The 25,785-nt window shown below is 34.5% G+C and overlaps 3 protein-coding genes across 3 annotated transcripts; 2 read left to right on the top strand and 1 right to left on the bottom strand.

Annotated features, from left to right (window-relative positions):
- The first annotated feature begins 238 nt into the window (after window positions 1-238).
- Window positions 239-11,528, top strand: LOC147404124 (G-type lectin S-receptor-like serine/threonine-protein kinase LECRK3). The gene is made up of 3 exons (XM_086437814.1): window positions 239-329; window positions 1,252-1,386; window positions 9,790-11,528. Exons 1-3 carry the CDS (start codon window positions 239-241, stop codon window positions 11,526-11,528), a joined length of 1,965 nt encoding a protein of 654 aa, XP_086293940.1.
- A 9,740-nt stretch (window positions 11,529-21,268) lies between these two features.
- On the top strand, window positions 21,269-22,901 carry LOC147404123 (uncharacterized). The gene is made up of 2 exons (XM_086439970.1): window positions 21,269-22,086; window positions 22,743-22,901. Exon 1 carries the CDS (start codon window positions 21,269-21,271, stop codon window positions 22,064-22,066), a length of 798 nt encoding a protein of 265 aa, XP_086296096.1. The 3' UTR covers window positions 22,067-22,086; window positions 22,743-22,901.
- Window positions 22,902-24,621: 1,720 nt separating this feature from the next.
- Window positions 24,622-25,551, bottom strand: LOC147404122 (protein NODULATION SIGNALING PATHWAY 2-like). The gene is made up of 2 exons (XM_086437812.1): window positions 24,729-25,551; window positions 24,622-24,632 (listed from the first exon to the last, which is right to left on the bottom strand). Exons 1-2 carry the CDS (start codon window positions 25,549-25,551, stop codon window positions 24,622-24,624), a joined length of 834 nt encoding a protein of 277 aa, XP_086293938.1.
- Window positions 25,552-25,785: the final 234 nt, after the last annotated feature.

Raw genomic sequence — 25,785 nt, 5'->3', positions numbered from 1 at the left:
GCTGGACAAAGGTCTCGTCCACATAGGACAGACGCACGGCCCTAGGGACACCAAAAGTATCCCGAACGGCGTCCAGTGGAGGGCGAACAGGGGAATAGGTTTTCCCCTTGGCCATTTAGAAGAGAGAAGGTGAGGGGGAAGGGGCAGAGGAGAGAGGATGGGCCTTGACCGGATTACCTCTACAAGAAAAGTTGGTAACTCCTGGACTCCGAACAACGATCGGCAGAATGGCACGGCGATGGCGCAGCGGAGGCACGATCAGGAACGTCCGAAAAGACTGAAGGATTGCGAGAGAACAATTGGGCAGAATAACGGCAAAGTAGATGAGAGTGAAAATGAGAATGAGAAATGGATGGGATATTTATAGGCCTGAGAAGCCTCGAGATGCGTTATCAAAATCAACGGCTGGGGCCTTTTAAGCTCATAATGATGAGGTATTAAATGCTGAGAAACCCAATACGACCGTTCGCCCCACTGCACGCGAATCGAGCCATTCCCCGGGCGCCACGTGTACACCACGCAATAATTGCGCCGTTTAAACCAGCAGACAAGGCGCGAACTGCGATAAGAGCCCAACCGACCGCCGCCCTCGAGAAGTGAGAATGATCTCTTTATTCGCCGTAAAGATATCATTAATCTTAGCTGAGACCCAATGAGAGGCATCCACGTGTCAATTTTTGTTATTAATATTCCCGAGTACCCGATCATTCTGACCGAGCCCTCGGGAGGGGGTATTGTGGGGGAAAATTCTTGAGCACGGACACGTGGCTCGATCAGGGGCCAAGATTAATGACTCGAGGTCGTGGCTCGGTTTATTAATCCCGACGAATGCATGTATTCGAAGCTCGGAACTGTGCCATCAGCTCGTAGGTCGGTATGACAGGTCTGACAGATAAGCCTGCAATACCAGTTCTAACCACCCACGTCATGTCAGACCAAACCTGACTTTCTCAGAAGCAATAGGGCAGTTGCAACAACCCCTGCAGCTGACATGTCAGAGAGTAGGCTAACTACCCCAGGTCACCTCAAGGGCTGGCCGGAAAACGATCAAGTTAAACACCTATATAAGGGAGAAAACTACGAGTAAAAAAGGTTCGAATTCTTCTTCTCTAAGCACATTACGCTGATCAATTTGGCTAACTTGATCGTCGGAGTGGGCTGTTTTGCAGGTCCCCCCCGAGCTTAAAGAGAAGGAAAGTGTAGTGCCATTTCGTGCATCTACAATTGTACAAGGTCAAATTCTCCTGGCAGGGACAGATTTGGTCTCTAACATGTCACAAATCGACCCCCGAAAGGGAAGGTTTCAGCTCATTATGCAAAGTGACGGTCTTCTAGCGCAGTATCCAATGGATAATTCTACGATCGTGAATCCATATTGGGATTCAGGTAATAATATTAACATTGATCTTCATGAAGATTGGGATTAATTATCTTTGATATTTTATGGTTTGTAATATGGGTGCAACTTGGTCCGGTTCAAACCGAGGATCAAACCAAACCGATGGCTTTGGGTTGATTTGGACTTAGTTGCGGTTCGGTTATGGGTTAAGAAAATAGAGAACCAATCAATTTGGCTCGGTTCTCGGTTCAAGACTTGTATAGAATTGAATTAAACCGAACCAAATCAAACCAAACCAAGAACCGAACTCATGATGACTTACTATATTTTTAATTATTATTTAGCAAATAGATTAATGACTTTATGGATCAATTAATTACTTATTATATAAAATTTCATATCCATTATTTATGTAATTTTTATTTTTATTAAATATATATGTTGTTTTCAAGCAAAATTATATGATATTGGCAACCCATAGAACCAAACCTACCTTACATTGGTTTGGTTTGATTCTATGGGCATTTCCGTTCGATTCTGGTTCTTATTTAGTGGAATCGATCTATGTTGGTTCGGTTCCAATTTTTCCACACCCCGAACCAAGTTGCACCCCCTAGTTTGTATGTAGGGATGGCAACGAGTTGGGTGTGGATTGGGTAAGACTTCTACCTACTCCATACTCGAATTGAAACATAAACACCCATGCCCGAATTTTAGGACAATACCCAAATCCAAATTTTTACTCAAGTTTTAAGTGGATAACAATATCCGGTTTCTTAACCGATTCTTGGGTCACCCAAATTTTTATCCTATTATCTGAATTTTTTTCACATTAATAACAAAAATTATATAATAAAAAAACTAATTATTTACATATATTTATATATAGAATATGAAATTATATTTTTGTTGTCAGGTAAACAGATAATCAAGTAAGATATGACGTATATTCATACCCGATCCTACAAAACTTTTGGGTAATGAATATTGTGTAATATTACTTGAATTATTAATCGGGTAGAAAAACCTCTCCCATGTCTAATTTATTCGGGTTGGAAGAGTTGGGTAGATGGGTATTTTCCGACCCATTGCCAGCCCTATTTGTATGAAAAACAACGAGCTCAATTCTTTTTTAAAAGCAATGAGATTGTCCGTCCTTTTGAGAAACTCAATCGTTGCTTATGAAAAGTGACGAGCTCACCATTAAATATCTCTCAAAATACCCAAAATGCATATCTTATAAGAGTCATGATAATCTAATACCCCCACATGGCATACTCCCCCATACACCCCTAACGTTGCATGTGCCAGAATCATAAATTTTTTTCTCAGGATCCACAATTGCACATCCCCATAAATATGTACATTTGTGTATCCTAAGAAAAAAAATCTATGATTCTGGAACATGCCACGTTAAGGGTGTATGGGGGAGTATGCCATGTGAGGGTGTCAGATTATCATTATTCATCTTATAATAACAAGATAGTTTTGATTTTTTTTTATCTCAACTCACTGAAGTGGCATGTGCAAAAACCCATAGATTTTTCCCTCATGATATGCACATCCCCATAAACATGTGTAGTTGTATATCTCGAGGAATTAAACCTATGATTCTTGCACCTGCCATGTCAACGAGTTTGTCAGAGTTGAGATAGAAAATCATTAGTCATAACAAAAAGGATGTTTGAATGAAATGTTACGTCAAAAACTTCAAAATTAGTTGTATTTTATTGGATGTTATTATTCCCTCACAAATCATTGGAAGGAATCACAACTTTACTATTTTAACCTTGTGTGAATCTCAAATAAAAGACCATGTCTATATTATAAAATTGAGAGATTTACCAGGTTGACCTAATTGTTGCATTTTTATTACAAGTCCATGCATGTGGCTCTCTCTGGAAAGTGGTTATGGAGATTTGATTTCAACATCTACAATCAAGTTTAAAAAGGATTTTATTTTGAATTTTTTTTTCTTTTGGATCTTAGTTTTTCCATGAAATCTAGAAGGTTTCCATGTTGAATTGCCAATTTGATAAGTCATGTGGACCCAACAACCCTTAGTAAGATTTGAAATCTTACTAAATTAATCATGCTAGCCTGATTCATAAAGTAAGCATTAGTCGGTAACAAACTTGATAAAAGTAAGAGACTTTTTTGTAATAAAATTGCAACAGAGAAGTCTTCCTGGTCAACCTCTTTATAAAATTATGAAAAATTCAGAACTATATGTAGGTTGAAAGTAAGGGTACAACGTAAATACGGCTAAATGGATACCGTTTAGGATAAACAAACTTTCATTTTTATGAATTTATTTCTTTTAAAAGAAAAAGGTATAATGTTAAACTCAGTCCCTACATAGGAAGCCAGTTTTGGTAATTAAATACAAATAAAGAAAAGAGAGATATACCGGGCAGACCCAATTGTTGTATTTTTAATACAAAACTCCCTTAGAGTTCTGAAAATTGCAAAGGAATCTGACTTTATCAAGTTTGTTACCCAACAAACCTTTGAGTGAGGATGCACATCATAAAATTCAAAAAATTTATATTCCAAGAAATTTAATTTCCACTATTGAATTCTAGTTTTAAATTTAGGAGTTTGGTAGCCATCAAGATATTTCTACCAAGTTCAATAAGGACTTCTTTTGTTTTGTTTTTTTTAAATCTTTTGAATTTGAGTAGTTTCCATGAAATCTAGAAAGTTGTGGTGTTTGATAATCCATATAGGCCCAATGACTCTTGATAAGATTTCAAGTCTTACTAAGTTAGTCATGCTAATCTAATTCATGAAGTAAGGTTTGTCCAGTAACAGACTGATAAATTAAGGGAGTTCTTGTAATAAAATTGCAATAAATAGGTTCGCCCAAAAAATCTTCCTAAGAAAAGGGTAAAACACTTTCCTCACTAAAGTTTTCTGACCTTTCCTCATTGTGGCATCCAAAAACATGGTGGGATGCCACAGGGATGTAGAGCACAGAATTACATGAACTTTCAACAATAAAAAAGAGTTATTTTCCTATTGAATATTAATTTTAAATTGGTTGTTCATTTTCAAACTTTGGATCAAGTCCAACTTTTATTTTTATTATTATTATTTTGAATATAAAGTTTTTCATGGAATCTCTATGCTTGTAGTGTTGGATTACCAATGTGATGAACCATGTAGTCCAACGACCCTTGGTAAGATTTGAGATCTTACTAAGTTATTCGGTTAGTTTGATTGATAAATAAATAACAAATATTTATATAATAATCTTTTTAATAAATATTACAAAACTTGAAATAGCAAAGATAACACAATCGCACAAAACACAAAGATTTAGATGGTTTGACAGCGTGCTTATGTCCACAGAACAGAATAAGAACAATAATTATTTTCTCATAAGTTTTATAATCCTAGATATCTCTATTTATATAACCAAGAGTTTCTTTGATGAAGTGAAAACGAACATCTATATGTTTGATTCTTCTATGGTAAACTTGATTCTTCGCAAAGTATATTGCACTTTAGTCATAGGTTGTAACATAGATTTCCAACTAACCGGGTCCACTTGTCAATGTAAATAAATATCTAGTTGTAGATCTTCTCTTGTCTAAGTCACCAACAAAATCTGAATTAACATAACCAACAACTCTTCTTCCCTCCTAGACGTCCCTGTTGAACTCAATGCATATATTCAAGGTACCCTTCAAGTACCTAAGAATTCACTATATTGCTTGTCAGTGTTCTCTTCATGGGTTTGCCATGTACCGACTAACTAGACTGACTATCTATAATATGTTAAGTCTAGTGCAAACTATAATATACATAATACTTCCAATGACATTAGCATAGGGAATTTGGGATATTTGTTTATTTTCTTCATTTGTAGCTAGGCACAACTATGGAAATAACTTGAAATGTGAAGTTAACGGGATATTTACTAATTTGAAATTTGTATGTCAAACATTTCAACTACCTTTCTTCAAATATCTTCCCTGTGACAAGTGCAAATTTTCTAATTTCTTATTTTTTTTATCTCTATACCTAGAATCATCTTTGCACCCCTTAGGTTTTTTATATCAAACTCACAACTAAGCTTTCTCTTAAGATTATCACTATTAAATTTATCATTAACAACAATCAACATGCAATCCACATAAAGTACTAGAAAAATAAAAGAATTATTTTCAAGCAATAAAGACATAAATCAAACTCATGTCGTGTGTATCCGTTCTTTAACATGAAAGTGTCGAAGCGCTTGGGATTGTTTCAAACTATAAAAACATTTCAACTTGCAGACATATTCTTATTTTCGTTTTTCCTGAAATCTCTTTGTTTGATGCATGTAAATTTGCTCTTTTACGTATCCACGTAAGAAAGTTGTAGTGATACCCAATTGCTCTAACTAAAGGTTTTGCGTAGTTACTATAGACAACAAAACATGAATAGAAGTATGCTTGACCACTGGTGAAAAAATATCAATGAAATCAATACATTCATCCCTTTACTACTAATCCTGCCTTGTATTTGATTTCGTTATTTTCAAAAAATTGTTTATTTTTTCTGAAATCTCACTTGCAATTGATTGCCTTTTTTTTCTTAGGCAACTTCACTAAATTTCACGTCTTCTTTGTGTGTAAAGAGTTCATCTCATCTTCCATTGTCTTGTAACACTTTTCATATTATTCATCAATAAGAGCTTCTTAAAAATTTGATAGTTTACCATTTTCTGTCACAAGTGTAAAAGCAACTATATTTGTATCTTCAAACCTTTTTGGCACCCTCTATGTATGTTATGATTTTCGTAGTTGAGGCTATAAAACTTCTTCTTTTGGAGAACTACCATCCCCATCTATTTTGCCTAAAGAGTCACAAATGTCAATCTCCACCTGAATGGGATTAGTCTTCCTAGCTGTGGTTTTATCTTTCTACTTCTCTTGTTTTAACATACAGATTTAATCAAAGACCACATCTTTACTTATCACCATTTTCTAGTTATAGAATCCCATACTCCGTATCCCTTTATGTCTTTTGCATAGTCAAAAGAAATATCTTTCTTTGATTTACGATCAAGTTTGTTGCGCTCATCACTAGGAACATGCATGTAGGTAATGCATCTAAATATTCTCAAATAAGAATGATCAACTGATTTACCTGACCATACCTCTTTTGGTGTCTAAAGCTTTCTTGTAGTTGATGGTGATTTGTTAATCAGGTAAGTTGTTTTATTGACTGCTTCAACCCAAGAACTTTTAGATATCCCTGCATTGATCATCATGCATCTTGCTCTCTCAAGTAAAGTCATGTTCATACATTTTGTAACCCCATTCTATTATAATGTTTTCTTTACTATAAAGTTACGCACAATGCCCAGATCTTTGCAAAATTGTAGAAATTTGTCTTCCATGTATTCTCCTCCATTAGTTGTCCTGATGCACTTTACCTTTATATCAGTTTGCTTTTCAACTCTGGCTTTTCATTCTTTGAAGATTCCATAGACCTCTGAATATTTTTTCTTCATAAAGTATACACATACCTTTATGGAGAATGTCACAAAGTACATGATTTCTGAATTAAAGGTTATTGAAACGTACCCTGCATTGTTTAACAAACATACAATTTTCGCAAAAATTTAGCTTATAGGTTCTGACTCCCTTTAAGAGTTTTTATTGTGAAACTCCAACATACCCCGCTCACGCATATGATGGAATTGCACATTCCATAATTTGGTTTCATTATTTTTGGATGAACCAACAACAATTCTACCAATAACTATAGTCCTTATCAATCGGTACAAATTTCTTATTTTTAGAACAACCATGGCACCTTTCACAACCTTCAAAACTCCACTTGCAGCAGAATATCTATATCCGACAGAATCCAATGCATCGAAATAAATCAAATTCTTTTTTAGATTAGGCACATACCTTACATTTGTCAAGGTACGAACCATTCATCATACATCTTAATTTTAATGGTCCCTATACCAACTATTTTGCATATTGCATTGTTACCCATCAACATAATGCCACCATTATATGACTCATATATATCGAATCAACTCATATTCGGACACATATGATACAAGCATCCAGAGTTTAGTATCCAAAAATCGCGTAGGATGTCGGTATCTAAAGTAGAAGTGCATCCCCATTGTTACTATCTGAAGCGTTTACTGCTATGCTTGCTGGATTAGAAGATTTTTCTTTTTTCTTGTATTCAAAGGTTTTCTAAAGTTTTCCATAATTTCTTTAAAAGTGTCATTTCTGACGGCAATAGTAGCACTCTACTTCTTTCGCCATGATTTCAATCTAGACTTTTTCTTATCTGATCTAGATTTGTTCTTTGACCTCCCTCGTACCTAAGTCTCCTTTGTCATGAACCCTTCTACTTGGGATTTTTCACTAGTTGGTTTTCTCATATGATTTGTTAAAAGTGCTGAAGTAACCTCCTCTGTATTCAAAGTCTCCTTCCCGTAATGTAAGCTTGTGACAAGATGATCATACGAAGGAGGAAGAGGTACCAATAATAACAATGCTTGTCTTCTTCCTCGATTTTACCTCGAGTTTCAATAGTTCACTCACGATCTTGTTAAACATATTGATATGCTCTAACAAATCTGAACTTTTTGTCATTTGTAGCCCATATAGTCTTTTCTTTAGAAATAGTTTATTTGTTAAAGATTTCGCCATATATAAACTTTTCATGACTTTCTAATCGATCTTTTCCCAATCATCTTTGTCCATCGTCGCAGGTTTTTTACTAAACAACTCCTTGTACAATCCTTGTTGTACCAACAGATCTTTTACTTGCCTCTGCCATAAGTTGAAGTTGTTCCTCTCGTTGAATTTATCAACTTCAAACTTTGATTCAGTCATTTTCGCTGCAAACCTCAATAACTCGAGGCTTTTATACTAATTTGTGAAAAATCAAAATAGTAAAGATAACACAATCGCACAAAACACAAAGATTTACGTGATTCGATAATGTGCCTACATCCAGGGGCGGATTTACAGTGGGGGCAATTGCCCCCACAAGAATTTCTAAAATCAATAGGGAGGTACTAATAATTTAAAAAAAAAATTTAGCATTCTACTGCTTTGCTCCCACAGAAGTTTTGAAAATTTTTCTATTTGTAATTTGCCCCCACACAAATTTTTAACATTCTACTGCTTTGCCCCCATAGAAAATCAGAAAATTTTTCTATTTGTAATTTGCCCCCACGAAAACAAAATCCTGGTTCCGCCCCTACCTACATCCACGGAACAAAAAAAGAAGAAGAATTATTTTCTCTTAAGTTTTACAGCCCTAGAGATCTATTTATATAACCGAGAGGTACCAAATCATGTAAAACTCCCCAAAACAGAAACCCTCAAAAAATAGAAAATACTTAAGAAAATATTACACGATTGTCATTTTCGTACCCCTTAAAAAATTCGGGTCGAGGGCTCCGCCCCTTGCAACCCACAATTTTGCATAGTGCAACAAAATACAAGACATCTATGAAACAAAAATGTGACGAGGCCAATAAATTTGCAAAATAAAACTTGTTTTGTTAAAATATTATTTATCCTTTTATATTTTGATAGTAATTTCCTACATAAATACTACTAGAGGAGTTGTTGTGATATGTGTAGTAGTTTTTTCGGGCTTGGGCTTCAAGAGGCAGATAAGAAATAGAGAGTCCTTTTTCGAGCATAGGTGATGAGCCCAAAGTCAGGCTACCCTACAGGCTCGTGTGGAGTTTGGGGTAGTGCCCCCGAAGCAAAAATTCTCAGGTATATATATATGGGTCCCGTTCAGCACCAAATATTTTGGCCAACATTTTAGCCAACCATTTTTGTCCTACATGGGTTAGAAGTTATGGAATGGGCTGATTTTTGGTGAGGATCATCTCTACGGTGAGGAGATCATCCTCACCAAAAATCAGTCCATTCCAAAATTTCTAGCCCCATGTTTACAAGTTGAAAAATCGTGGACCGTCCATTTTTTGTAAATCATTTTTGATGGGGTTAGAAGTTTTGGAATGGGCTGATTTTTGGTGATGATAATCTCCTCACCGTAGAGATCATCATCACCAAAAATCAGCCCATTCCAAAACTTCTAACCCATGTTTTGAAAAATGTTTTGCCAAAGTGTTTGGTGCTGAACATTTCCCTATATATATATATATATTTTTTTTTTCGAGCTAGGGTTTTTTATGTTTTTTTTTCCCCTCTTTTATTGCTCTGTGAAGTTCTCTGTGGTTGAGAGAGTTGTAGAGGTTTAACAGCTTGTAATCTTTATTGTTGATAGTGGATAGATCTCCCTCTCCTCCACGGACATAGGTAATTAGTCTAACCACATAAATCAAGTGTTATTTGTGTGATTGTTTTAGGTTTTATTTTTGCTCTTGTTACGCTACCTCTCAACAAAGGTTCATGTAATTGCATCCAATAATCAAATGCAATTCTATTATTTTACAGGAATGGAAAATAAAGAAAATAATGTGTCACTAAATCTTGACGACAATGGTCAACTGTCATTGCTAAATGACAATGGTTTCACTATAATGGATCTGTATGATGGCATGGTTCCTTCCAATAGAACAATTTTCTACCGCATGACGATAGATATGGATGGGATCTTTAGGCTGTATTCACACAGTTTGGATCACAATGGTAATTGGTTGATCAAATGGAATTCGTCAAACAATAAGTGCAGCCCTTCAGGCATTTGTGGCCTAAATGGGTATTGTACTCTAATGGACCAAGAACCCCGATGCCTTTGTCCACCCGGTTTCGAATACATCGATGATGCTGAAAGGGCACTGGGCTGTAAGAGCAACACCAGTGCAGAAGGCTGCAAAAACAAGGATGAACATATCAAATACACCATGTATACTTTGGCACAGACAGTATGGGAAGATGATTCATACGATGTCTCATCATCCACGACCGAAGAAGATTGCAAGGAAGCCTGTTTGAGGGATTGTAACTGCGAGGCTGCGATATATATTAACTCAGAGTGCAGAAAACAAAAACTCCCATTGAAATATGGGAATAGAGTTATGGGTGAATCAAGAAAAACTCTTATCAAGGGGATGAGTATCAACCGCCTTGTGAACGATAGTGATCCCTCCACAACAAGAAAAGTGGCCAATAAAGAACTGCGAATCGAGATTCTGATTTTTGTTATTGTGGTTCTTACTTTTGCTTTTATTTTCGTAGGGACTATTGGTGTTCTTATTTACAGACGGCATATTTGCACTTACAAAAGGATATCAGATCAAGTGAACATCGGATTTAATGAAGGGATCTCTCTGCGGTCTTTTACTTATGATGAGCTTGTGACCGCAACAGATAATTTCAAGGAAGAGTTGGGTAAGGGATCTTTCGGAACAGTTTTTAAAGGGGGTTTATCGAACAATCAAAAACAGGAGGTTATCGCTGTCAAGAGACTAGAAAAAGTTTCGGATGAAGGAGAAAGAGAGTTTAAAACTGAGATGAGAGCTATTGGGAGAACTCATCATAGAAACCTAGTTCAATTGATCGGTTATTGCCATGAAGGCCTTAATAGGCTTCTAGTGTACAAGTACATGAGCAATGGGTCGCTTGCGAACTTCCTCTTTAGTCCTGAAAAATGCTCAAATTGGAACGAAAGAGTGGGAATTGCTCTGTATGTAGCTAAAGGAATCTTGTATCTACATGAAGAGTGCGAGACCCCGATTATTCATTGCGGCATAAAGCCTCAGAACATACTCATGGATGAGTACAATTGTCCAAAAATAGCTGATTTTGGGATGGCCAAGCTACTGAAGCCAGACCAAACGAAGACCTATAGTGGTATCAGAGGGACTAGAGGATATGTTGCACCCGAATTTCATCGAAACATGCCCATAACAGTTAAGGTAGACGTGTACAGTTTTGGGATTGTGCTTTTGGAGATCATATGTTGTCGAAAGAATTTGGAGGATGGTATGGTTGAGGAAGAAAAAGTACTTGAGAATTGGGCGTATGAGTGTTTCGAGAATCACGAGGTGGATAAGTTGGTGAAGGATGAAGAGGTAGACAAGAAAATGTTGGAAAGAATGGTGATGGTGGCTCTGTGGTGCATCCAAGACGATCCATCCCTCCGTCCTTCCATGAAGAAGGTGCTCCTGATGCTTGAAGGGACTATAGACATTCCAATTCCTCCTAGTCCTACTTTTTTTAGTGCCAACTAAATGGAATCTTCAGTTTGGGTATCTATCTCTAATATCAACAAAACTTGGAAGCTTATTATGTTTAATGTTATAATCTACTTATAAATCGTATGGTTTATGTTTAATGTCATAATTTATTTAGCCCTACTTCTTTTATTAGTGCAATCTAAATGGAGTCTTCTACAACATATCACTCTCCTGATCACTCCAGTTCTCATTTCTGATTGACTTTTGATAGATAATTAAGGATGAGAACAGTATGTGTTGATTGTGACTCAAATGCTGCAACGTGAGACAAGCTTTGACCCAGAGTTTGATTCTTTGTTCTAGGTTTTTTATTTTTCTAGAGAAATATTGTATTGTTATATATAGGGTGGTGTTCTAGAGCCAACGATAGGGAGCCAACAAGTTTGTCCTTTGTGGCTTAAAAATTCTGGATTGATCTGATTTTTGGTGGGGATTATCTTTATGGTGAAGAGACCTTACCAAAAATCAGCCGAATCTGAAACTTCTAAGTCCATCAAAAGTGGTTTAGAATTGTGAACCGTCTATTTTTTTTATCGAAAATTTGAAAATCACTTTTGATGGACTTAAAAATATCAGATTCGGCTGATTAGATTACACTTTAAAACTAATGATTTTTCTCTAAATTATTATTATTACTATTAGTTGTAACAAGGTGATCCCTGTGGTAGCGGGCCATCGTTTCGTCTATCGGGCTTTGCCCGACCCAAACATCCAACCTTATCCAACATAACTAATCTTTGGGCTGCACACACAATCCCACCCTATCATGTGAAGCCATTTAATTAATCCTTAGACATGTAGAGATTCGAAGTCATGATCTGGGGATCACACCGAGTCGCTTCTTACCATCTCAGCTAACCCCTGGTGGATCCTTAAATTATTATTGTTTGTGTTTTTTTTTTTATGACATTAATGTTAGTCAAGGGCTTAGGATGGACATGGGCGGCTTTGATGATTGCCATTAATCTATATATTTTTTGGTGCCTTAGTAGAATAATATCTCAGATGATTCACCTCAATTCAAGGATCAGCTTGACCGTCTATCTTTAGCCCTTGGTTCAAGTATCCGGAAAATACTCAAATCTAATGGCTGGGACTTAAAGTTGGAAGAGTTTGAATCTAAAGGTTAGAAATAGCCCATCACACTGTTCTGTGATGTCAAGTACATTGGGAGATGTCCAAATGTTCCCATTCAGGGGGTCCTTGTTCCGTGCTTATCATACATTTGAGAGAGAGAGATGTCCAAATGCCCACATTTGTGAAATCCTTTCCTTACAGACATTGTAAGATTTTGAGTCTTACTAAGGGTCGTTTTGCTCAAATGAATTATCACATCAAAAATCTAGCACTACAGCCTTCTGAGTTTCATTAAAAAACTAAGATAAAATAGAAAGAAGAAAAAAAAATCAAAAATAAAATTTCTTTAGAACTCGATCCAAGATTTTGAAAATGGATGGCTACCGAACTTCCACATAACTCCCAAACTTAAAGATGAAATTCAACCGTGAATAATAAACTCTTTTCTTTTTTTTTTTCAAAATTCATATAATTTATTCCTCGCCAACCTTGAAGCATCAAAACATGTTTTTAGATGCCAAGAGGTGAGCCCAAGGACCCTTAGAAAGGGTGAAGCCTTATTAACTTAGTAAAGCTAGCTAGGGGACTCTTCACATTTAGGGGGTACGTAACTATGTATTTTGTGCTTATTATCAAGGGGCGGAGCTAGGATTTTGCACTCATGGAGGCAACCAAGAGAAACATTTTCATTTTTTTTGTGTGTGTGGGGGGAGGGGGGCAATAGCAACGGCTTTTCTTATCTATCGCCATTATCTTTTCAAAATAACTCATGTATCTTCATAGGCTTCGAAAATTCTTGTGGGGGCACTTCCCCCAATGCAAATCTGCCCATGCTTATTATAAACCGCTTTGCTTACATTATGTGAAAATTGGAAAATTCGACATAAAAATTTGATGGGCCAAGACCCACGAATTTTAGAAACTAAATTTTGACAGTCTAGGATTGTCGAAATTCTTAATGTTCCCAGATTTAACAGCTTAGAGTTGTCGAATTTCTTTCATCCTTCATTAATTTGACAGTTTTAGCCCAACGAATAAAAAAAATTTGACAATGAAAAATTTGACGCCAATTCGACCTCTTGGTCCGTTGAATTTTATGAAATTTGACAATCCAAAACCATCAAATTTGGACTTTTTCACATTGTGTTAAATATGTTCTATATACTAGGATTACATCTAAAACAGTTATTGGGATCTTTTCACAGAAGTTTTTTCTATAATCGCCAATGAGGAGTCTGTTCCTCAAGAGTTAAAGCAGATTTTGCTTGACGATATCACTTGTAACTACACTAGATCCTAGTGTTTCTTAATAATATGGGTGGGGCCCCTTAAATACCCCAGTTTACCGATAATAAAAATATTAGTCCATGAAGAGCACTTTTTTTATATCAAAATCTTGTTTGTAAGCATTGGTTTCTGGATTCTTGCAAAAGCCAAAATTCAAGGCTGCCTAGATCAATTTTTGGCATGTGCTTTAGTGAGAAGGATAATAAAGTGATAATCAATAAGATATAAGACGTTTAGCATAAAAATTCCATAGGTTCATGACAACAGCAAAAAAGGGCCACTTTTTTTTTTAATTGGGCTATTTGCCACAGTACCTCATATTTTTGGACAAAAATAACTTCACCTACTATTTCTCAAATAAATCCTTAAAAATAATCTTCTAAATTGTAACTTCCTCCCTCACAACACTTTATACCATCAAAATAGAGAGAGATTTGTTCTCTTAACCAAAACCTACCAAAATGCCATTGGAGTTCACTCAAGAGACTATAGATTTGAGGAACAATAGTGAATCTTATAGCTCTCCTTTATTCTTTTATTTTTTTAAATCATTTATATATTCTTATAATCTTGATAAATTTCCCGTCCATAGTTATAAAAATAAAAAATGGTAGCAAAAATAAAAAATTGGTTTCACGAAATTTTTACAATTTGGTTCATAAAATTATCCAATGTCAAACCTCAATGCTAGAATGTATTATAGCAATGAGGCTCAATGATACCTATTGTCGAACTTCAACGAAATTGTTTAGCAAAAGTTTCTGCAAGTGAAAAATGTCCACAACATCGAACCTCGACAATAGGTGTTGTTGAGCCTCGACTCTATAATACACTCCAGCATCGAAGTTCGAAACTAGGTTAATATTATTAACAAAACTTCAAAATTTTCATGAAATAAAAAATAAAAAAATAAAAAAATAAAATTGCTACTATTTTCTATTTAGATAATTATGGACAAGAAATGTATCAAGATTATAAGAATACATAAATGATTTTAAAAAATGATAGAAATAGAGGAGAAATTGATTTTCTTTGGTAGAAATCTTCGATAGATAGGCAATTGAACACGAGAATACATAGATCTACAAGATTCACTATGATTCCTCAAATGTAGAGCCTATTTGATAGAATATATATATGGGGGCAGTTTATGAGACATACGTAAAAACAATGGTTTTTCAAAATATGGGTTAGAGGTTTTGGATTGAGCTGATTTTTGCAAGGATGGTCACTATGATGAGAAGATTATCCTCACAAAAAATCAGCTCAATCTAAAACTTTAAAATCCATTAAAAGTGATTTACAAATTATTGGCAAAAAATTGATGGTCCATATTCTAAATCACTTTTAATGGGGTTAGAAGTTTCAGATTGGACTGATTTTTTAACCCCATTAAAAGTCAGTCCAATCTGGAACTTTTAATCCCATTAAAAGTGATTTAGAATGTGGACCGTCGATTTTTTGTCAATTTTTACCAATAATTTGTAAATCACCTTTGATGGATTTAGAAGTTTCAGATTGAGCTGATTTTTTGTGAGGATGATCTTCTCATCATAGTGAACATCCTTGCAAAAAATCAGCTCAATCCAAAATCTCTAACTCATATTTTGAAAAACAGTTGTTTTTACATATGTTTTTATATATGGCCCTTGAACCGCCCCAATATATATATATGGGAAATGTTCAACACCCTAAGCTTTACCCAACACTTTAACAAACGTGTTTTGTCCTACATGGGTTAGAAGTTTTGGAATGAGCTGATTTTTGGTGAGGATGATCTCTATGATTAGAAGATCATCCTCACCAAAAATCAGCCCATTCCAAAATTTTTAGCCCCATGTTTACAAGTTGAAAAATCGTGGACCGTCCTTTTTTTGTAAACCATTTTTTATGGGGTTGGAAGTCTTGGAATGGGCTGATTTTTGGTGAGGATGATCTCCTCCTCACCATAGAGATCATCCTCACCAAAAATCAGCCTATTCCAAAACTTCTAACCCATGTAAGACAAAATACGTTTGTTAAAGTGTAGGGTAAAGCTTAGGGTGGCGAACAGGACCATATATATATATATATAAAGTTACAATAGCAAATAGCCCCTTTTTGAGTATTAAAAAAAAAAAAAAAAGTGACCCTTTTTTATCATTACCATAAACCTATGGGATTTTATGTTAAATCTCCTAAAATATAAGCTTTTTAGAAGAAAATAATTTCAGTTTTTTAAACGTCTAAAATATTTCTTAAACTACAATTTACTATCTAAATATTTACAGTGATTTAGACACATTCCTTAATATTTTGGGGAATATTTGTGATACACCTTCAATTTTTAGATTGATGACATACCTCTTGACCTTGATCTACTTTTAATGACAAACAAAGACCCTCATCATCAACCGCTAACCAAAAATATTTATCATATTCTTTCTAGCCTTCAACATCTTGCAAAAATCCCTTGATATTTCTAAACACCCCAAAAATTCATTTCTTGTACTTGAGGATTTAGGCTTGAGAAAGGTACGGATAAAATAAATAAATAAAAGAGAAAGGTAAAATCTTTAGGTTGAAAATGTGTCATAAAATATTATCCTACAGGTTGAAGACGATGAATCGTGTGGAGAAAAATTGAAGATGAGGATGTCTAGGTATTTTCTCTTGGTCAACTAGAAAAAGACAAAGGTCGAGAGTATGTCATCAATTTGAAAATCTTAAGGCATCTCAAATATTAAGAAACAAGTAGGGGCAAGTAATTCCCCACAAATTATGAAATTGCTATCAAACCCAAAAATCACTTCCTTGAAAATTTACAATTGTTATAGGTGTCGATAGAACCTGATTAGCATGTGTCTTGCAATCTAAGGAACCGTTCCGATAGAAGGCCTGTTTTTTATTTTATTTTATTTTACTCATCTCTCACCAATTTCCTCAACCTTACATATGAAGACTATAAACGATCTGTGTTTTAGGTTGAAGTTAGATCTACTTGCAGCCGATTTGATGCAAGCTATGTGTACTTAGGACCTTATCCATCACATTTACCTACATGTTGAATTAGATGTCTTGAATTAAGGTCGCCGTAGATATTTTTTTAAGATATCTAGACACAACTGTTGCAATTTTATTACAAAAACTCCCTTGAAGCTATGACAACTCACTTTATGAAGTTTCTTATCCAAAAAACCTCACTTTATCAAGTTAGTTACGAAGCAAACCCTAGAAGGCATCCACATTATAAAATTCAAAATTTACACAGTTAATTTGTTAGTTAGCATATCTTGGTGTGGATTCAAACCGCATCAATTTGTGGCATCTAAAAACAAAATCCGATGCTACAAGGTTGGAAAGGACAGAATTTTTAGAATTAAAAAAAAAAAATGAAAAAAAAAAAATTTAATTTTCATCATTCAATTTTAATTTTAAATTTGAGAGTTTGGAAGCCATCTATTTTCAACCCCTATGATCAAGATCAAGAAAAAAAAATTCTTTTAAATTTGAGTTTTTCCATGAAATCTACAAGTCTGCTTCGTTGGATTGCTAATTTGATTATCCATGTTGACCCAAAAACCCTTTGTAAGATTTGACATCTTACTAAGTTAGTCATGGTAGCATCTTTCATTGCGGGTTGTTAAATCTCTCTCTATTTCTTTTTTCTTTTTTATATATCAAATTATACCTTATTTGGGGGCTCAAAAAAATTCTAACAGATAATCATAATTTATTTTGGATTTTGTAAGAATTAGTTTTTGATGAATTTATAAGTCAGGACTCGAATCATTCTTAAACAATGAATCTCTCACCTATTAGTATACTAGGCCTAACAATTGATCTTAGGCTTTGACCTTGTGACATTTTAATCGTGTCATGTCAAAATGAATATTACATGAAGGTGATTTCTCAAGGATGAAAACCTCCCTTAGTGCTAAATGGCCAGATTTAATTGAAATGTGAAAAACTTTTTCCGCCACTATGTTAATGAAGTTCCATGATTGTCCATTTCATCTAAAAATATGATCGAATGCAACACGAATGTAGAGCACAAAATTTTAAAATATTACACAAAGGTGATCGTGTATATATATATATATATATATATATATATATATATATATATATATATATAATATATTGGGAATATTAACATCCAAGACTTCATGGGGATGTTAACATTCTCCAATATTTTTTCTTTTTCAATAATACCTTTTTTTTTATTTATTTATCCTTTAGTAAGAAAATAGGGATCTATTTGTCTTTTACAATAATAAATGTTTATTTTCATTGATTATCAAATTATTTGTAATAAAAAAAATATCTATTATGGGAGAGACAAGTATTTATTATGTAAAAAGATTAATATATCTTTATCTTTTTCACTAAAAGATAAAATAAATAAGAATAATAATAGAAAAAAAGTATTGGAGAATGCTAATGTCCCATGAGGTAAATGTTAGCATTCCCTTATATAGAGCACAAAATTTTATGTTGTCAAAATATAAATGTTGAATTTGAAAGTTCGACAAGGTGAGAAATAATATTATTATTTTTTGTCTTATATTTCAAGTAAGCATATGATCCACACTTTAACTCTAAATGACTGGTGTGCTATTTGTCCAAAGTGGCAATTCATATAAGCCCAAGAAGTCTTAATGAGGGTTGAATTAGCCTAACTCTTTGAAATATCAGCTTGAGCATTTTAGTCACGCTAGCCTAACTCGTTGAAATATCACCTTGAGAATTTAAATTCGTTTGAAGGTTGAAAGCTGTTGGGCATTTTTTTCTTCAATCTTACCTACTATATCCACCATATGGCACAGCTGGTTCCTGTAATTGCCACGTAGAAAGCTCAAAGGAAGGATCCACTGCCGCCTTGAACTTGTCTTCTAAAATATACTTTGTCAACATTTAGCAATTGAAAATGGTGTCTACTTTATAGCTGGCATGGCTTTTCTAGTTCTGAAATGAGATCCAATAGATTTTATTAGTACACGTTTGAATTTTTCAAACATGCTCTCGTAGGTGGAGTTGGTTCAGTGAGTAATGAGTCAAATCATCATCGATTCAAATTGATAAGTGACGAAGTCATACTCGGACGCTTTTTTTATGATATTGCAGGGTTTCTCTGCACCCTTGGGAATTGGGACTATTTCGATCCCTACTGCTACACACCCCAACCTCACAGAAGTTTCCCAACCTAAATAGAGTAAGTTAGTTGTCCATCAAGTTTTAGATATAGAATCAGAGGAAGTAAACCTTTGTTGCTAGTTTTAACATTGAACCACGTAACTCAACTCTTAAAGGTAATGGTTTGATATACTTAGTGGAGGTCATTATATAAGACGTTTCTTTAACATGGTCAAGAATGGCAAAAATTAGGATTTTGATTGATTGAAATCATGGCTTTGAATCTCATCTAATGAAATTATTTTTATATCATGTAAACTTGCCATAACTTGGGCAAAACCATAGTTCTTGACTCAGTAGAAATTATAGTTGACTTGGTGTAAAAAATTCAAAAGTGGTTGTTTACCAAGTCAACTCAAAAACTCATCGAGTCATATTGAAACTCGACTCAGTTATTCCATTATAGTTAATGTAAATTTTCAGAAAATGGAAAATAAATATATTTTTTTCCATAAATTTTAGAAAAATTTGCTAATTTCAAACAATGTTAGGGGCTATCCACAAAACTCCGGTAAGAATTGAGATGGATGGAAAAACACTGGTTACAAGGGATTAAGTATATATCTAACTTTTATTTTCAGTGATCATTAATAATTGATTTTGGATCTATTTTACAGAATGATCATTAATTAGTGATCAGTCTCTGATTTTTTTTTAAATAAAACTATAATAAAAGTATATAATCATTGACCATTGATTGTTGATCTATTTTATCAAAACTATCCCTAATATGTAAGTTCTTGGCATTTTGTAACGATATTTTATCGGTGCATTGCCCAAAATGTAAACAAAAACATAGACTTTGTCTTTAAAGGATTGGAAAATATCAACTAATTCTTTATCTTCGACTAGAAGATGCCTTTTGTAATCGCACATGTACTTAAAAAGCTTATTTGTAATTTAAAATACCAATTAAAGGGTGGTTTTTAAGATTATATAATAAAAAGGGTTTTTTTTCTTTTTAATTTTAAAAACTAATAAATGTAATTTTAAGGAGGTTTAATTGTAATTTTCTTGCTTTTGATCAAAATGATATGGATTGTATTAAGTTTAGATGTTGAGGTGGGGGCATTTTTGAAATCCAATGAGAAGAGTAAAGTTTCATGACAAGAAGAAAGGCTGGTAAAAACTATCATGGAAAGAGCAATTGAATTTCAAAGGATCGATTTCAGGTTCTATTATATGGAAACCAACAAAGCAGTAGACTTTTTAGTATCTCATAGGACTTCTCTAGGTAGTTCAGCCTTGGGTCCTATAGATCTCCCTAGTGAGTTAAGGAATTTGTTTATAAGGATACCATTGAGCATGCCAATAACAGAGTATAGTTTCTACTCTTCTAGTTGGGGGTCTGCCTAACCCTCTTTAAATCTTTAAAAAGAAAAAAATCCAAATTTTGGTATTGAACTAGTACAACTCAGCCTTCTGTCATTATAATGATAAAGATATAAAGGCATTCCGGTCATTTTGTCACACTCAACTCAAGTACGTGAGAGTTATTTTACCAAATAAATACCCCTAACATAAGCACACAACACTTTTTTTAAGTATGATTGTCAAACGCTAATCTAACCTAAAATCAGTTATCCATTTCCTTCAATAAAATTCAGCTTGTGCTTTGAAAAATCAGAAATCGTAAATTATACAAAGTATCTTTGTAAGAATTTAACATCCTAATTTGATAAGACAGCTGCTATTAACAAGTCGAAATTAACTTGTAACTCATCAAACTATATGTAAATAACTGTTTACTTTCAAATGGATTGGTGCGGATTTCATCGAAAGAGATTGGTGTGTTGCAAGTAAAAGTTGATGTGCCAATAGAATCTCTCTTTGATGATAGAGGACTCAGTAATTTTGTCGGTCAGGCCGCCTAGTCCGCAAATCACGCAAAACAAATAAAGATAGTAATTTTCTCTTTAAAATTTAAAATATAATAAATTGAATTTTGCATGGAAACCCTACTACATTATTTGCTCTACAATTAAATACAAACGACAAAGTCAAATTTATTTACATAGAACTCATTCAAATTATGAATTTTAGACAACAAGAATAACGTACTGTACTTTTGCATGTTTTTGACTTTTACCAAGTTTGGTTAGAATGAGTCGGTGAGAGAGGTAAACATTTAAGCTATATAAAGGGTTTAGATGGGTTACTTAAGATCACAAGCAAAATCAATTTGGTTAGTGAAGATGGCAACAAACAGAGGCTCAATGGCCTCACTATTTACCATTCTTGTAGTGGTTATGGCTTCTTTAAGCCTACCATTTGAGACCAAAGCTGACCACCATTACTCTTCTCCACCACCACCCTCACCATCACCACCACCTCCAACTCCTGTTTACAAATATAAGTCTCCTCCTCCACCACCACCACCTAAGGAGCACTACAAGTCTCCACCACCACCACCTACTCCTGTTTACAAGTATAAGTCTCCTCCCCCACCACCACCCAAGGAGCACTACAAGTCACCACCACCACCTACTCCTGTTTACAAGTATAAGTCTCCTCCCCCCCCACCACCACCTAAGGAGCACTACAAGTCTCCACCACCACCGCCTACTCCTGTTTACAAGTATAAGTCTCCTCCCCCACCACCACCCAAGGAGCACTACAAGTCACCACCACCACCTACTCCTGTTTACAAGTATAAGTCTCCTCCCCCACCACCACCACCTAAGGAGCACTACAAGTCTCCACCACCACCTAAGGAGCACTACAAGTCACCACCACCTCCCACTCCTGTTTACAAGTACAAGTCTCCACCACCACCACCACCTAAGGAACACTATAAGTCTCCACCACCTCCCACTCCTGTTTACAAATACAAGTCTCCTCCACCACCACCAAAGTCTCCTCCTCCACCACCTAAGGAGCACTACAAGTCTCCTCCACCACCTACTCCTGTTTACAAGTACAAGTCACCTCCCCCACCACCACCTAAGGAGCACTACAAGTACAAGTCACCACCACCTCCTCACCACTACTAAATAATCTATGAGAAACCAAGGTAAGCTTATTGAGTATTTATTCTTTAGGCCTCGTTAATTTGAAAAAAAAATATATACATTGCTTTAATTTGAATCACTTCTGTAAGAATCACGATTGAAAAGTTGCTCCGGGAGAGTTTTTTGGAATATCTAGAGAAACTTTTGGGGGCATTAGATGAACAATACTTCTCTCGACATTTTGATAGTAGTTTTCAATATGGGCCAATACCGTTTTACCAAAAAGGATGAGTATTTTTCGAAATTACCTTTAAACCTTCTTCATTTTTTGGTAAATCATACAAATTAACCATTGGTACCCATTTTGTTGAACTTTCCTTGATGCCATCGTTTTCAACTTAACTAAACCCTAAATCCTAAACATGGTTCTGAATTTTGATATTGTAAAAAGATAAAACATGATCTTTTTATTTGAGGGGTAATTACAAAAATATATAAAATCGAAAATGTGACCACAGGGAGTACCCATTATGGTAAAAATAAATAATTAAATACTTGATAAATATTTTAAAACATGGTTGGGCCAGTATTTCCTGCCTCATACAGGACCATTTTGGTACTCTCCCCATTCGAGTTTTTATCAAATGGATCGATGAGGAGATCCCAATACATCATGTATCAAAGCAATCTTAATCATAATTTATTTCCTCTATTGCAGGCAAGGAGACATCTTAGGATGGCGAAAATCAAATAAAAGGAGAGCTGAAGATTTTTGCTGCACCAGAAGAATAGTGAATCTCAATCTCCTACTAGTGTGTGACTATTGTTTTCTAATAATCATCAATCCATGAAAGAAAAGCAAGTTTGATTAATCTCATGTAACGTAATCTCCACATGTTTGTGCGTAGGATGTTTCATATTTATGTAATTTCCATCCTTTTGGGGATTAAATGATTGATGCTTTTATAAATTTACTCATTGTACTTATTTAATGTTCAAACTACTTCCATGTGGGGGCCCTATATCATCATCAAAAAAAAATATATATTCTAGTGTTACTAACTATTATATATAAATAATAATAATCTTAAATTAACTATTTAAATGAGTAATGCAAATTCTTCAAATTCAAGTGAAGTTTAAGTGAAATAAAAGTATATCTAGAATGAATTGAAATTTGGAAAAATTTTCAAAGTGGTAGAAATTAAAATTGTTAAATTCCCATTTCAGTGTACAATTCACTTTATTGATACTATTTCCAGAATTAAAACATTTTGGGTATGTAGAAAATGCGTTATTTTATAAAGCAGTACATATTTTTCCCACTTTAATATTAGTAAATTGTTCGAAATTCAGCTTTATAAAATGTTAAATGCATTATTTCAAAGGAGTAAATATTTTTCTCACTTTAATTTTGTAAATGGTTAAAAAAATATTCTTTATAAAATAGTAAATTTTTCCTCCACATACCTAAAATGTTTTGATTCCGAAAATGAAAGATTTATCATTTTCAAAATTAAAATCAATATTTGATCATAATGGTAATTTCACATTTTTTTAGGGCATGTTTTAGTAAATCAGCCTTGAAATTTTGTGAAAATTGTCTTCTAGATATGGGAAATTCTCTGTATGTTTCATATTTAAATTATTATATACCATATTGGTCATATGGATGTGATTTTATCTTCACCCTTCAACTCCTCGAGATCACCAATGCACAAGTTGTTATAGATGTGATCTTTTCTTCGCTAGTTATCGTCTTGTACGCATCAATGTGGTGGTACCAATGTTTTAAGGATTTTGTTAATGTTCATTAAGAAAAGAAAAATTACTCACAAAATTTTACCACCTAATATTTTCTCTACAATCAAAGACACTCTTATCTTCAATCTATCATCTTAAATCTTGTCTTATTCCTTTGTAAAAATTACTAGACATTCTATAATAATAAAAAATCCCAATCATTGCTTAATTCAAATTAAAATCATATTAAGTTTAAAGTAGATTAATCTTACGATTGAAGATTATTGTAAAAGAATTTGCCCACAGGGTTAAAATGACTAGGTAATTTATAGAATAAATCCCTAAAGATGAGAGACAATCCAAACTCATCAAGACCTCTGCCTTAGATGTGAACTAGGCCATATCACCAACCCTTTGGGGTTAATTTCATACATATAATAGAAGTCGTGACCTTCCTTTAATAGGAAAAAGACATTGTGTCGGTCATAATGTAAGCGAGTTCAACCATGAAAAAGATTGTCTCCATCAAGCATTTATGAAGATATTTTCCAATGCCAGGTGTGATAAATTTTTCTGTACAAGCCCTTTGTGAATCTAAGAAACAGACTCCAATTCGATTAATGTACCCAAAATTACGTTTAAATACAACGATTATTATTCTTGCCAAAAAAATGTAAATAGTCAATATTGGTGCCGAATTTTTTATAAATTTAAATAGACTGAAAAACTGTACCACGTAGCATTATGTAGATATATTAATGTAAATTCTTTTTCCAAGTAGCATTATGAAGGTATATTAATGTAAATAGTCATTATGAAGATATTAAATTGATAAAATTAATATAATTGAAAATCTAAGACAAACCTAACAAAGGTAGAAAAAATGGTGAATCAAGATACAATCTTATCTTAAACTTTAAAATGAATCTCACCAACTCTACCAAACCCCAAATAAGCAAACTTTCTTCGTTGGATTCAGACCCAGTCCACTGACACCCCAACTTATAGACGAACTTTTTAGTGGGTCCCACTTGATTATTTTCCAACGAAGAAAGTTTGATCGAATCCGCAAATTCCTTGAGTCTTCTTCCCGTCTGTCCGATCAAACTTGCATTTTTTGGATCTGTGATGATCGCAGTTAATCTAAAAGAAACTTCCTTCATTAGTGCTAGATCAACCATCAATGGTGGCCATTGGATTCCTTGCATCACGTTGAAATCGATGATGTGAACCTCGAGATTCCCTTGGGTTGCTTCGAGGATTGCTTGGTTGGCAGTGAAGTGTGAGAACTTCACATAGGGGGAGAGCTCTTGGAGTAACTGAAAGGCAGACATGGTGTCTGTAGGCCTTGGAACAGAATCATATAACAACTCATGAGGAACATCGATGCTTTTGTATTGTAGGCCTTGAGTGAAGAAGAAAGCCAATCTATTAAATGGGTTTGTCCCATTTTCTCGATCAATTAGGAGACTATTAAGCTTTGCGATCACACTCGAAGCTAACGACCAGTTATTCGATTCAACAGCTTCGGCTCCTATCAATAAGAGATCTATTAAGCTACTTCCCTCAATCAATTCTTCTTGAATTCCCCTTAAATCGGAATTCTCTTCTATTATAATCGAATTTTCGTGGTTTTCTTCATTCATCGTGGAACCCAATTCAATGCTAGGGACATTATTTAGATCCATTGTAGTATCTTGATGAATTGAATCGAAATCCATGAAAGAATCATCTTCGAACACTATTGCATTGGGATTTTCACTGATGTCGATGTCAGGGTCCATCTGTAGTAATCTTTCCAAGAATTCATCATTGAAGAAACCAGTTTGGGTGGTATTTGGGAAGGTTGGTTCATCAATTTGAAAGGAAAATGAAGTGGCGTCCAAGCTACATTTGGGAGAACACTAAAGCTTAAACTTTAAACTATAATAACTAATAGGAATCCGAATCCTGTGCTCCTGGGACTTGGATCGTTATCTGATCCAACTTCTTCTTTGCATGCCATCTGGCACATTTTT

Source organism: Akebia trifoliata, chromosome 4, assembly GCF_017979445.1.
Source record: "Akebia trifoliata isolate Shusen 1 chromosome 4, ASM1797944v1, whole genome shotgun sequence".
Classification (NCBI taxonomy): Eukaryota; Viridiplantae; Streptophyta; class Magnoliopsida; order Ranunculales; family Lardizabalaceae; genus Akebia; species Akebia trifoliata.
Note: the sequence above shows the minus strand (reverse complement) of the source record. Positions and strands in the feature narration are given on the sequence as shown.